Here is a 15,301-nt window from a genome sequence, read left to right as displayed (position 1 = left end):
GCCAGTGTGGTGCCCACTCGCCCCACTGGTGTGCGCTCTGGTTCGGGACGGGTTCCCTCCGGCAGCGTGGATGGCGCACACATACGGGCCTGACATTCCGTTTCGGCACGAAGCACGAACGCTGGTGCTGGCGAGGCGGTGGGGGATTTTTGCTTGTTCTCCGTTTAAATTCAAAACACCACGAGCAAGTTGGCCGGCGTGCATGGAAATTCATTGCATGGCTCCCAAGCTCCCGCGGGCTCTTATAAAATAAATATATAAAAGTATAAAATATATTCGCTTATTTCGCTCCCTTTTTTGCGAGCCTTGCCTGATGCCGTTCCACTCACGCCGCACCGTCGTTCGCTGAAATATCCTGCGGCAATCGCCCAAACCGTCCGCGCGCGCTTGGCTGTGTGTGCTTGTATCCTCGCACCATACACGGTTTTGGTTGTTTGAGTTTTATGCAAGCCAAGGAGAGAAGGGGAGGGATCCCTGTTGGGGGTACGTCGGTACCGCGCGATCCGAAACCTGGAGCCCTCGGAAGAAACTCGAGAAACTCGAGAAGTGAACCCGCCCGCAAGGGCTTTACCGGGGCCCCAGAATAAAACAAGTGAAGTGAAATAGAGTGAACGAGATAGCATCGCGTGAGTGTGTGTTCACAGCGGGCCCGGGCCCGAGCGTGTCCTGAGGGCAGGAGGGAAACTTATTCTTCTTGCTTCCGAGCTCGTGGTGCTGCTGCTTCTTTCGTCGGTTGCTCTCGCTAAAACCAGCTAGGAAACGGTTTGCCCGCCGGCCGTCACTGCACTGGAGCGTATGGAAATGTGTATGGTACCTACAGCACTGTGGCATACACACACACACGGCGTATATGTATGCTTCACTTCCTGTTCTTTCCCCCGAGCGAGGGAGGGAGAGCACAGCGAACGTGTGTGTGTGTGTGTACGAGCGCGCCAAGATTGAGATCCAATCATAATCCTCGAGGAGCTTCGAACTAGACGCTGGCGAGCGAAACAAAGCGAAAGTGCGACAGTCAGCAGAAAAAGGAGCAGAACGATCAGAGCTGATCTGCCGGCAGCTTCGGCTATCTCTGCCCCGTCCGCTACCAGCCGGTGAAATGATTTCCCCGGGAACGATAACATTGCCGCAAGTGGTTTGGTGCGGCGTAGCTTATAATAAAGAAGCTTGCGCGGGTTGTATCTAGTTTCTGTGATCTTGCAAGCCGTCCGTTCGACTTTCGGGATGCTGAGAAGTTCCGGTTGTGGTCAAACGGGCAAACAAATCGGGTGGGTTATTTAAATATCAAAGCATTTACTTCTTCATACTATTATTATGGCAATTGGTAATTAATTTAAAGAGCGAAAAGTTTTAGAACATTGTAATTTGCCTTTTTACTTGGCATAGCAACGTTAGCAGAGGGTCAAAACCATACCTTAATAAGGTTAACTAGTTCTTTTTGCTGATCCATGGATACCAAGATCGATAACAAGGAACTTCAGCGAATGGAAAGAAATAAAACTGTAAACATGCTTAGTCATGCCGGACGTAAGTTTAAAATCTCATTTGAACTGAGTTCCATAGTTTGAGAACAAACTGCTTCGTGTGAGATCAGCAATTAGTCATCATCATAGTCTATTCCATGAGTAAACTGCTGAAGCATTTGAAAATCAAATAAGTTGATTTGAGTGGAATAAAGATTCCACTCATTCTTAAAGACTGACATTAAAACAGAGAATTCTCATTTGCATACTCACTGAAATAATCGGAGCTTTGAGAAAAAACAATGACACTCCATTTGAAAAAATTTGCAAATGCTTACATACTGTTTCGCTGTCGTTCCAAGAGCAAACAATTGGAAAATATAAACAGCTTTTAAGATACTAGCCAGCTATTTTACAGGGAGTTTGACTCTTGGCGGTTAACATCATGTCAACACTCTATACAAAATCACGCGTAAAACTAGTCTCAGTATTTTAACCTAGATTATTTCAGCTTGGAAGATATGTAAACAAAAACCGATTCGTCGCGGGTGCTATCAGGTTGATTCATGAAGGATTGATTACTATTATCTGAAGGATAAATATTGTACCAAGAAAGGTTAAAATTTGTTTCGGACGATTTTATTTTAGTTAAACAAAAGTACTCAAACTCATTAAAAAAACGAACCAAAACAATTTAAAAAAATATCTTTGTCTTATATCTCTACACACAATTGCTGCAAACTAATATGGCAGACCGTAACTGTCAAATGGATACAACCCGAATGATGTATATTACTCTGCTGACAAGCTGAAACATAAGTTTTTTTTCAGAAGGAACGGAATGAAATTTCAGCTTATTGTCTAAAAATATAAAACGGATGATAAATTAATATGTACAAGATGTGGTCATGATTTTGAAACTATGTAAAGTGCATGCCTCTGTGAATTAGAATTAGCTCTTCTGAGGGTCGTTGAATAATTGGTAATTAAAATCCAGGGTCAAAGCCCAGATTGATGAACTCGCTAACCAGGGACCTTGTTTCTTTAAAAATAAAATGAATACAACGGAAAATTGAATATGAAGAGTGGAATCTTTAAAAACATTGGTCATATCAGAAAAGCGAAACTAATTGATCGATATTGTCCAAAACTCAATCATATAAGAAAAAACATGAAAGTCAACTATTCATAAAAGTTTGAACAGTGGAATTTGTGAAATAATAGTATTTCTGAAGAAAATATTTCTCGAGTCGAACCTTATCAAACTCAGAATTGTATTGCATGTTAATATCATTAGATTGATCTTGGAAGTTATTTTCTGCATTTATCCAATTTTGTTATACGCACTGCAGATAGAGACCCCTTACACTATAACTTGTAATACTTGTAGCTTTGTATTTTAATCAAAATAACTGCAACATTTACCACACGATTTAATAGTAACCGATCTGTTTGTTGATGAAACCAAACATCGCAAAAAACAATCCGGACTTGAGAATGGGGAAACAGATGCGTGGATGGGAAATGCTGCCCCTTCCATGATGATGAAGCCCACCCTCTTCCTCAGCACATGCTTTATGAGGTTAAGCTAATCAAATCCAGTATGCGTTGGTACGCCCAATCCCACCAGTAACTGAGCCAGTTCGTCAAACTTTCCCAGAAAAGTCCCGATCGCTGCGATGGGTGTGTGGAGGGCGTGCGGTTGTGGCAATGGTGGACCGAATTCCCAGAAAATTCATTTTGCAAATCACATAAAATTGTGCGCCAGTACCAATATCACGTGTAACATGATGAAGCCTGGCCGCGGGATATGGTAAAATTAAATATTTGACGCTAATTCAACAGTACGGTTGCACTTCGGCTAGCGAGCTCGTATAAAAGCTGGGTATGCGAGTTTGTGATTAAGAGTGAGGGGAGAGAGAAAAAAAGACGCAAAGGATTTTGTCGGGGGCTTTCGAAATGGGATACTTATGAAAATCATACGCGCGTGTGTGTGTTTCGGGGTGTTTTTTGTTAGGAAACTGTTCTCGTGTGTACAATTTTGGAGGATTTGGAGCGGAAGGAGTTGACGTACGACTGGTAATAACTTCAACAGTAAGCCGCACGGGGAGCAAAACCGTTGAATTTGCAATATGCAGCAGCATCGTTGATTGGTTCTAAATACTGGATGAGGAGTGGGACTGTGATATGTGATGAGAACCGAAGGTATTTGTTTGCAGCTGGCACTTTGTGTGTAAAGAGCTTACTCTAAACGCAATGAAGTATAATGTTTTGTTTTGGACAGGATTATGCGTTTTAGATATTATGTGATACATTTAATTCTTTATTATAAAACTAAAACAGAATTCCAAATGTAATGCCATATAGTTGAACAAGATGATACAAAACAAAAATCATATTACGGCTTATAAAAAAACAAACTATCAATTAAAGAAAGACGTTAGAAAAGTTTTATTATACGTTACAGTAAATTATACAATTGTTCATTTAAGAATTGCTTAATATGCTGAAAATCTGGGTGACGTTTTCTTCAAAAACGATTCTGAGGCAATACCGTTCCAAGAACGAATGGACCTTTTTATGAACCGATGATACGGTACAATATTTGTTGTATGAATATCTGAATGTTAAAGAAACAGTTGTAAGATAGATGACAGTATAAATTTACCTTATCTGATTTTACGATATCACAGAGCATCAAGCAACAAATCAGATATCATCGACGTTCTAGCTTCTGGGTCCACGAAGATGTGTAATAATAATTACGAGTCCAATCTCGAAGATGCTTGAAGAGTTAATAGCCCATGTGCTCGAAGAATTCCTTGGAATCTGATAACTCTCTTAGGGGTCAGCTATTTTACGAGACATTTACAATAACTTAACGATGATATGAAAATACAAAGCTAAAATCTTATCATCCAAGCTTGTTAAGTTAATAAAATCTACAGAACTATGAGTGGTCGAAGATCATCTGACTCTATCTCAGGCATTTTGAACACGGCTGTGGGTGGACCAATGAAAGAAATATTGGAAACACACATAATAATGAAACAAATTACCAACAAGAAACAAGCACAACAATGAACAAAAACATAAAGCGAACCAATGTTATATGATACATAAGACATTTGAATTGATGATGGTGATAACGATGATTATACATCCGAACTCTTACCTGTAATTCACACTAAGGGCAAAGAAAGATAAACTGCGTTTTTTTTTCAGAATACAACACTTTATTATCCCTTTCAACTTCGATACACATCTCACCACGTTTTAACCTAAGAATCTGTCAATGTATATATAATATATATATGTTCATTTGTTTTGGTCTATTCAAAAACAGAATATTTACATGAAAAGGTTTGTTGGGAGAGGGTGTATTTATGTATTTGTTGTGTATGTGTGTTGCTTGCTTTAAGTAGAACGGTATGCGTTGTCGCTTCGATAGGATAGGAGGCGGTTGGTTGTTATTATTAGGTATTAAAATCACTATGTACAAAAACCCATCGTCATCATACAAGCAGACGAAACAGCTGATAACGAACGTGAGAAAGGAGAGAAGTTAGAGAGGGAAACCAAAAATAACAAGGAATAGAATTCCAGAATCTCATAAACACAACTACAGGAGTACAGTTGTGAAGTGCAAAAGGGAGAAAAATTAAAATCTTTTAAAAAATTGGCATTTCTGACGAATCCAAAAATGCGTTTAAAATCTTTCGTTAAGTTTTGATTTGTTTATCCGATGTTTTATATTTTCAAAGAAAGAAAAAAGCAGCAAAAGATAGGTAATGTAAGTAAGTCGTGAGCTGTGTGATGTTTTCTTCTGTTTTGGAAGGTAAATTCGTTTTGCTCAAGCCGGTTGCATTCCTGGTTGATGTGTTTGGGATGGTGTCAAGTCAATCCCAACTCTACACCTGATCGCGGCAAACACAATGACGTATCCTCCCAATTCAGCATCGGTGTCATCGATTCATTTTTTTCTCTCCATTTTTATGTGCTTTTGCTGTTTGCTCTTATGGGATAGGTTTAGTTCTCGCATACACGCGTTCTTATTTACTTCTTCTTCCATTTTTTTGTTTGCTGAATCCGGCAGTTATCGGTTTGAATATGGTTTCGTTAGTTTTTGGTTTCATTTCGTTTATTACAAAAGATTTAGGGTAATTAAATCTAATTGGTATTTCATACTTTGCTTTGCTGTCTTGTTTTTTTTTGCTTGTTTATTAGCCTGCCTTTTTTGTTGTTTCACGCTTTTTTCTTCTTTCTGTGGTTTTTGTATCCATTTTTTTTTTCTTCTGTACTAAAACATATCACCTCTCCATGCTTATAAGAAACAGGGAGAAGGAGTGTGTTGCTTCGTGTAGGAGTTTTCTTTTGTTTGTTCTGTGTGATTAACCGACTAAAGGGTGTGATTGTGTGTATGGGGAACCGTGTTCGACTCGCATTGCGTTTGCGGGTTTAAGGGTGTTTCACCGTTTTACACTATTGTTTACTACCGCTTAAAACATTCTATCTACGCTTGGATTCATTAAGAATTGGTTTTCATTTTACTGTTTCATATGCTTTCTTTTTCTCTTCACGTTTGGTTTTAAACCCTCTAAAGGTATGGCGCAGAATTTGCAATGGCATTTTGTTGATTCTAGTTATTGCGTCCAGGATTTCACAATGTTCAACGTTTGGTGGAACGGTTGCTCTGAATTCCTAGCATTACGTTCACAAGGGATGGATCCGGGAGTGGAGTAAAGCGATGATGATGCAAGTACAGGACGATGTTATCGAACTAAAGGACCAAACCTTCACTCAAAATCAATAGGTAGTTTACTAGCGCATTGGAAAAAGAAACTCCAAACAGTTTGTAGAGCAAAGATGGTGTGAAAAACGTTCAATCACTATAAATCGGCGCAACTGGGCCGTACACAATTACTTTTCTATCCTTCGCCCGGATACAAAATCCACGCATGTTTTTTCCTTCCTGATTGAAGCGTTGAGCATAGAGCGAATTGATAGTCCGAACCGCTTCTGCTTTTCAACACACCAAGAAAAACACACCAAATACCAACACAGCTAGAGAAGCGAGGAAAGAAGCCCAAGTCGCCGTTTGTTATCCTTTCAAAAAGTTTTCCATTTTTTCCGTCTTCGTTTTACCATTCTTCTTTCTGTTTCGTTGAGTTAAATATTACTACCATTCATTTAATTGTCTTGCACAACACTTGACTTAGCTTTGATTATTTCTTTGCTATTTTGGTTTGCGTGTCTATTTCTCTCTTTTCTAGTTTACTGCTGTTTTGTAAAGATTTGTATTCTAATTGCTTGCTTTTTAATTGTGATGTAGTTCTTTTTTTTTCTTCTCTAAGCTACAACCTACACACCGGTACGATCTACGTATTTTGTATTGTTGTATTTTGTGTTACTTTTGGTTCACGCTATGTTGCTTATGTTTTTCCCTGCTTTTGCTAATACAATGGAGACTAACAATCCTGGCACACCGCTAAGATAGGCGATCCTTGCTACAAAGTGCTAATGGAAAGAGAGAAACACTAAATCCTCTTGCTTGCATTGAAAAAGGGCTTGAGAAAATCGAATGAAAACATAATATATTGGGTAGTTCCTCTATGGCTCCAGTTCCAGAAGTTTATTCCAGAAGCATGCAAGAAATAGTGGCAACAGCAGGAAGTAGTAAGCATTGAAGATCCACATACCAAACACCATTATCATTTCCACCATCCCGTTTGCTGTACTATTCGTCATTTCCGTTCCCGTGATCTTCGATGTCCCCGAACGTCAGATGGCCCTGGCGATATGGGATATTTTACCATTCTCATGTATTTTTTTTTCTTTTCTCTTTGCTGCTTTTGCTATTGATGTATGGATTGCTCTTATCCCGCCAACTTTTTAATATTAATATAATACATTCATTATTACGATTTGGATTTGTTTTTGCTAAGATTTGCTTCCATTCTGTCTGCCATACCCATTGAAAACATGGGCTAATGATCTGTTTTTATTATTTCACCTGCTTCTCTTTTTCCTTGCCATCGTTTTGGACAATTGAAAGGTCTATTCCTCTTTCTGCCCGGCTGCTTGATGTGTGAGCGTGTTGTGAGTTTCATATTAAAGTATTTTTGCTTTGTTTCATTACGAGCGTGTTGGTTAAATGTCTTACACTTTCTGCTTTTACGAAAACAACATTCTCTTGCGTTACATTAATTTAGGGGTTTCCTTATGTCGTTTTGTATTCGTTTTTTCTCTCTCTCTCTTCTCTGCATCTTTCCGCATGTAGTTTAGAATTATGAGTTGATGCCTCTTAATCGGCTCTTTTTTTAACATTGTCATGTCCTTTTTCGTCCTTAACCATCCCTGTCGTCTAGCTTACTGAGAGGTTTCTCGTTGAACCACTGACTATTCACTAGAGTACTTATAACGTTCACTGCACCTTAATAATTGATTACAGGTCAACTGTCAAGACTGTGTTCAATGCTTCGCTTAGCTGACTTACAATTACTTCATAAGTTTCACTGTTTCGTTTCATTACAGCTACCCATCGTTTGATTGCTGGGAATTTTAACACGGGTTATCCGTTTACTTGGAGGAGGGAAAACATTCACATACACACACACATACATACATACAGAGCGTCGCACTCGGATGCACAAGCTTGGAGGGCGCATGGGGAAGAATCTTTATGTGTATTCGTATTTGTATTCGTAGGATTTTTTGATGTGCAGATCCTGGATCGTTACACGCACAAATTACGCCACAGAGGTGGTGTGCAAATTTAACAACCGAACCAAAAAACACGGAAACAGTTTCCGAGTGTTCTTTTGTCGCTAGCTTCTTCCCTCAGCTTCCGTCGTCAGGCTTACGAAAGATCAAGAAAATCATTTGAATGTATTTTGTAGTTTGGTTGCTTGTGTTTTTGTTTCCATCGAGTACGCTCATCTTAATGCTATTTATTCTTATTTAGGTTTTTTTTTCTTCTTCTAAGCAGCAGGTTTTTCCTTCTTCTCCTCTTTGTTGGTTTTGTATTGAAAAGTATTACAATAATGTTTATAACATCCATCAATATTTGATATTAGCCTTACAATTGTTTCCTTACGCTATGCTGTTTTTTCGTTTTCCATCCTCTTGTATTCTCTGTTACTTCCACTTTCTTTTATACTATCGGGCAAAGAGCTTCCATTTTTTCTTCTTTGCATTACTTGGCTCGCTCTTGTAAGTTGTTTGCTTATTACGTTCTAGTGATTTACTTTTCGTTTTGTTTGTTTGATTTTCGTTCTGTTTCCGTTTCTTCAACACATTACTCTGTGTGTGTACTTGTTTTTTTTTTCATTGATTTATTCTAAAAATGTATTTGCTTGTGTGTGTGTGTGTTTGTTTGTTTAATTATTTTCTTTTACCTGTTCATTGCACCTTTACTCTATTATCAATTAACAACAATCACGTCACGTTACTCGATTATTTATAAGTTACCTTTCATTAAAGTAGTATTCACAGTTCTAGCTGGAAGATTGGTTTAATGCATACACGATTCGAAACAAAGAGTGGTGCTTTATCTTTTCTAACAGTAACGTGTAGTTTTTTTTTTCGTTTCTATGTTTTGCGAAAGGAACCGTTAAAATACGCAATTGGAAAAGATACACGCATACAGGCGAGCACAGTGATAATTTGTGGCTCGTGATCTCGACCGAGTAAAGATACATAAAGCGAGAGGAAACGAAACGGAGCGAAGGAAAGGAAAAGGCTGCCGCAAGTCAGGCAAGAAACTCCCTGCCCAGTGTCTGGTGCATGCATCCTTTTAGGAGATTTGTTTATGCTTTGGTATATCTACGGTTCATTTTGTTAGCTTTGTGTCTGACTGGTGTTCTTATTTACATCATCTACCACCACCTGCCCGATTATGTGCAGGACTAATAGTTAAAATCGAATGCTGTCGGGTAGAAGAAAAATTATTCAAAATAAAAATTCAATGTTCCAAATTAAAAAAAAAATCAAAAAGAAAAAATATTGCTTTTTTACGTTTTTATAATAAAATCAGATGATTGATGCAATAATAATCCAACTTCAACGAAATAGTGTTAAACGGTATTCTGTATTTTAATTTTGTTTAAAACATAGTCAAACATCGAAACAGAACAGATAGAAATGAACAAAGAAACTTGTCGTAACATTTAAATGCTGTTTTGCATTCATTCTTTAACCCCTCGCGTTCTTTAACTATTACCTACTTGCATTTTATCATCGCTAGTTTCCCCTTCTTTTAATAATTGCATTACCTTTGCATTGAGTTTCTAAATTCCTTCCAACATGTCTTTATGCTTTAGTAACGCTTTTTCTTCCACTATCCATTGCGGTCACTGCCGCAGTAACACTTCACACTTGATATGTGACGTCTAGCACTGGGAAACATGGTGATTTGCTTAACAAACAAAAACCAATCTGGTTCAGTTCTCTTCTATTGCAATTCTGCAGCTGTCATTGGTTGCAGTTTGTTTCTGGCTCATTAGACTGGGGATATTCGTATGTATCTTTTCGGGTTTCTGAGTGGGTTTTTTGTTTGTTTTGGTAATCCGTTTAAAGCTATATTATTTTTGTGTGTTTGTGTGATGTGTTTTCTCTTACTGTATTCCCCACTTTCGAGTAAATGTGTTTTGTTCAGTTACCTCCGTGCAGTTCAGGAAGTAGCGTATCCTGGAGTTTGAGAGATAGTTAAACAGCAAACGCAGTATCCCTTTTCATCGAACGCGCTATCCTAAATTGTTCACCGCCTAAGCGTAAACCACACACTATGCATTGTGCTACGCTTCTCTCCTAAGTAGCTAATAGGTAATAGTCGGTAATAGTAATAGATAATAGTAGTTGTAGTAGAAGAACATTGCCATTAACCTCGTTTGCTCCTGCATAGCCTCCTCGCTAACTTCGTTATGCTACCATTTCCTCCAAAGGGGGTGTGGAAGAGAGAAGGAGAGAAAGATGAAGAGTGAAACTGGGACAGGTTGGGTTATTTTCAGGTAACAGTTCACGAAGTAACGAGGACAAAGCCAGGGCTTACTGGTCTTAATTCGGGGAGTAACCATTTTTAAGTAGTGAATAGAAAAAACAACCGAAAATACGATACGATCTTCGCTATAACAGTAACAGTTTTGCAGCTTAACCACCAAAACACAGGACAGTTTCTATCCTTCTCTCTCTCTCTCTCTTTCTGTCTCATTCTCTTGCTATGTGATCCTGTCTGCCTTAACTATGTGTGTATGTGTGTGGTTTTTTGCTTCGATAAAATAGCCTGTGTGTTTAATCTTCGTCAGATAAGAGATAGAGTTGCGAAATAGAGTAACACTGTACATTTACGTAGTAGTTTGTGATAAAGTAGTGCCACAGCTTACAGTAGTCGCCTAGCAGATGGGGTTGTCACGCCTAACACTTGGTTTTGCTTCCTTCCTTCCTATCCGTGCAGCCAACGCACGCTCCCCGCACGGTGGGCCTATGGAGCAGTGTTTTGTTTTTGTTTTGTCGGTTTTGTTTTGCAAATCGTGGGCATCTTTTTGTTTTATTTTTGAATGATTCGCATACCCCACCGAAGGAAAACAAAATACAATGGCAGGACATCCACGATACGTCCTGCATCTGACCATGGTGGTGGTATCACTTCGAATTAACATTAAAAGATTAATTTCTAAACTTTTCTGTGTTCTCCCTTTTTTGCTTTGAATGCTGGTGAATTGGTCAGCATCTGTTCGTGATATTGGCGCTCCTACCGTTTCATTCCAAAGATGAGCCAGGATAAAGGGAAAAGCTGCATCCTTCACCGGATCTTCAGCGTCCCTGTGGCGTTCCTTTCTGTGTTTGGGGCAGTTGTTGTTTGCGCGCAGTTCCATGCTTGGGTCTTGTGCTATGCTCGTCATTTACTGTTACGATCTTGCGTTACGCCACACTTTCCATCGGGGGAGAAAAGTCACCCAGAACGATATTCTCTACGCTGGTGCGCGCAGTTTATTATGATTTCTTCCTTTCCCGTAGCGGAATATCGTCCTCCTGGCATCATTGATTCGCTGAGGTGTAGTTCTACGATGAGAGGAAACGGCGTAGAAAGAAGAGAAAAAGTGGTGGAATTAGTACATTTTGTTGTTGCTGCTATATTTTGTGACTGAGCAGTAGAAGAAAGTTGCTACTGAAATCGACACTAGAGTTACAAATAGAGCAAGAGAGATAGAATATAGAGCAAGAGTGATAGAGATAGTGAAAGAGAGTGAACTAGGAGAGATACATTGAAAGAACGATATAGAGGAGGTAGTGATCATGGAGGTGTATCTTGTTTTTTGAAGAATTATTGCTTTATGAAAAACAACGGTTTGTTTTGGAAAAAGAAAAAAGTTTTCAGATTTGTGGGTTCATGACGAGGAATTGAAACACATCTTAGTGGATTGGAAAATAGGGACATATTTTGAAAATCAAAATAAATGTATAGGTTCTAATTCTGGTGACAGTAGGGAAATCAAACAGATTTTTGTTATGTAATTTTTGTAAGAATTATTTTTCAGCCGTGCCAATATTTTAAACCAGTTTTCAGTTCGTTTAAACACATATTTGATTTCATATCACCATCAACACCAATTAAAGATAGAGAAAACCTTGATGATGAGGTTAAGGTGAGGCGACTCTACATCGATCTAATTTAGAGGGAACGTTTTCTTCCTTCCCTTTTTCACATTTGCCAATAGCAGGACAGGAGATAGTAACACTGAGAAACTGTTCTAGAGCACATTGAAACAAGGAAAGTAAATAAATAAACACCCAACGAAAGGAAACAGAAATTGAAAACTTCGATAGGCACAGCAAAAACGCACGCTCAATGTAAAAGAGATGTGAAAACATTAACCTACAAGAAAAAAATAATACATTAAAGGGAAGGTTTGAAGAGAACACAACAGGAAGAAGAATCAGAAGAAAGAACAAGAAACGACACAAGAGTGGTCGGTTGGGAGCCGGGTTGGAGGAAAAATTTAGCAATAGATAGAGTGAGAAAGAAACGGAGCAAGAAATGAGTGTCGACTAGTGGCGCTAATACTTTCTTATCGTTTTTGTTTCTTTTTGTAAAGTTTTCTTTTTTGTGATTTTGTATTTGTATTTAGTTGCTTAAGAGAGAAAGAGAGAGCAAATAAAATAAATGGAGAGAGAAAGTATAACTAATTTGCTTGTGGTGCAGGCTTGTAAATTTTGGATTGTATGGTACTGGGAGCTCACGATGGATGCTCGTGGCGTGACTAGGTGTCGAATTAGTGAACTGTATAATGCTTTGCAATCGTTTATTTTGGGGTGCAGTTTGAGGGAGTACATACTGTACACTGGTGTGGTTGGGTAGTTTGCAATTTGGTATTTGTTTATAATACAGCTATGTACAGGTGATATTTTTTCGATCTTTTAGCATTGGTTTAATATTTTCTTCTTTTCAAGACCTAATTTGATTAAAAGCAATTGTATTTCTTTAATTCGTAAACATTCCGATAGTTTGTTCATTTCATTTCTCTTTCTATAAAAAAAACTAGCACAATTACACCGATAGCGCCTGCAACGATACCTAACAAGCTAATGTTTGCAGCCAATTGTAGCTTCCCTTATACCGACCTACCTAGCATAACACAATCAAAACCAAAATTATAAATTACGGACCCTCACCCCAAGAAAACTCTCGATCGTCCAATAGTTATCGTAGTAGAGTCTCACACTTGTTTGAATATGGGTACTATCCGATTAAGTTTCAATGCTACATCTTGATTTGATAAAACGCAACTAAATCAGTTTCGATGTCGGTCAACTCAAGCTCATCTACTCTTTCGATTATACAAGTAAATTATTATAATTTCTGCAACACTACACAAAGCGAGCGTTACGCAAAGCGATAGCATATGAAACCATTAAACACACTACGAGCTACTTTTAGCCTATGGTTTCCTATGGAAAATGTTTGAAAACTAAAAGGTAAAACTGTAGTAAATAATTCTATAACTAGGATTGTTTTGTTTGTTTGTTCGTTCACTTTAGTTTCTTTGTGAAAACATTTCGAAACCACCTTTCGATGACAGTCCTTCTCGAACGACTCCGTGAGAAACAGGAAAAGTACAAAGTTTAAGAAGTGAAACTAAACACGTAACGGTAGAAATTATAGTATTTTATGTACACAAAAAAAAGGAAAACCATATCTAAACGCAGTTGTATGAGTCGAGTAACGAACAACAACACCATCAGAACGGGCAACACTTAAGAAGTGAAGAAAGTGTCATAAACATCGAACAGTACATAAGGATGATGGAGTGATCGTGTTCACTGTTAGGTAATGGTAAGTGAGTGAGCGCAGTTATGGGGATGAGCTATTTGAAGAGTTTGTTGGTTTTGGGGTGAGTGTGTGTGAATTATTAATTGAAAGCTGTAAAGATTTGTAAATTTTCAAGATGTTTAATATCAGGCCGGTCCCGTTGTACAATTGTCAACTCGTCTCGAAAGCCTGTGTAGGCTGGCATGTCTTCGTCGGACGTTACGCCAAATAGAAGAATATCAGCACTAGAAATTCGGACTACATGTTAATTCGGTTCCAGCAAGTCCGTTCTTTGTTTAAAAAAAAACATAAGCAATGGATGTGTTATGCTGTCTGAAAAAAGCGTGTAATTTTTCCAGCTTTTTGTTTGGACAATCCCGATAAGAATACTGCTTAACAGTTACAAAATAGCCGATGGAACAATTGCGCGAAATGTTTTAAGCGAAATTACATTTTGCTCATTAACTTCAACACGTCTCATACGTTGTAGCGTTTCAGCTACCACACCAAACACAAAGCCTCACTCCTTCGAACCCATGAGCAATCGTATCGACATATGCACGTAACGGGGTAAAACCCATAAAGCATACATTCATGCTTTTTTTTCAAGGTATGCGTTATCTGTTGTGAATCCGTTGTGTAAACTCTCCCTGCGGAGGGAAAACTTTGTTACATTCACAGTACCCATCGTAATGCTGGCAACCCGCTCGGTTGGATTTATGGCCGATACGAGAATGTGCCCGATTGAACACACAGGAGAGAACGTTTCTGTGTCTGTGTGTGTGTGTTTCCGGATTGCTGCAGCACGTCCATTTTTCGAGTGGTGTGTTATATTATTCATTTCGAATCATGCACATCGTCGATCGGGCACACTGTACGTTCCGTTGCATTTTCCAGCCCAGCGATGGAAACCGCGGTGTGGGGTATGTAATATTTCACTTATGCTCATTTACAGGGTATACACTGATGAACTTCCGGCACGAAAGGCCAACCGGAAAGGCAGTTGGACGCTCGCAATCGACCCGATTGTCACGGTGGTGTCCAGGGAGGAACGTTCAGGAGTCAACGAGTATTTACGAGTTTGTTTGTTTATTTGATGGTCCCCTGCCCGCCAACAGTTTGCTTTGGTTTGGCATGCACGCGTACCACAATCGACAGACAGAAGCGTACGAGCGATAAATCGTTCGCAGACTCGTGCAACAATGCAGCTGTTGATCTGCATTTATGCCCTCCCCCTACGCTATCGATCGATTTGGGAGGGATTGTATGTGTGTCGTTATGTATCGGGACGCGCGGAAACCATCGCTTTGTGGTTGCCGAGGACCGTGATTGGATGGGTCGCGTACGATTTTAAACCGCCTAAGTGACTATACTGTACAGCTGTGCGAACAAAGAAGATAACAGCGAACTACATCGATGCTTTCCAGGCAGGCTTATAGAACTAGAGTGTTTGTACAGAAGAGCGAAACTATGTACAGCTCATCAACGGCTCGTGACTATTGGTAATATAGCAGGATTTGAAAAAAGGAAGGAA

The 15,301-nt window shown here is 39.0% G+C and overlaps 1 protein-coding gene across 12 annotated transcripts in view; it reads right to left on the bottom strand.

The window, feature by feature from the left end:
* Positions 1-5,531: 5,531 nt before the first annotated feature.
* LOC120897239 (potassium voltage-gated channel protein Shal) overlaps positions 5,532-15,301 on the bottom strand; it is a 114,475-nt gene continuing 104,705 nt past the window's right edge. For all 12 annotated transcript variants that reach the window (XM_040301947.1, XM_040301939.1, XM_040301951.1 and 9 more), the window contains one exon: positions 5,532-11,519. Coding sequence is in view for 2 of the 12 variants with exons in the window: in XM_040301949.1 (XP_040157883.1) it covers positions 11,496-11,519 (24 nt within the window). In the remaining 10 variants the exon portion in view is untranslated. The remainder of the gene's footprint in view (positions 11,520-15,301) is intronic.

Source organism: Anopheles arabiensis, chromosome 2, assembly GCF_016920715.1.
Source record: "Anopheles arabiensis isolate DONGOLA chromosome 2, AaraD3, whole genome shotgun sequence".
NCBI classification, from domain to species: domain Eukaryota; kingdom Metazoa; phylum Arthropoda; class Insecta; order Diptera; family Culicidae; genus Anopheles; species Anopheles arabiensis.
The sequence above is the reverse complement of the archived record's forward strand: the minus strand, read 5'-3'. Positions and strand labels throughout refer to the sequence as shown.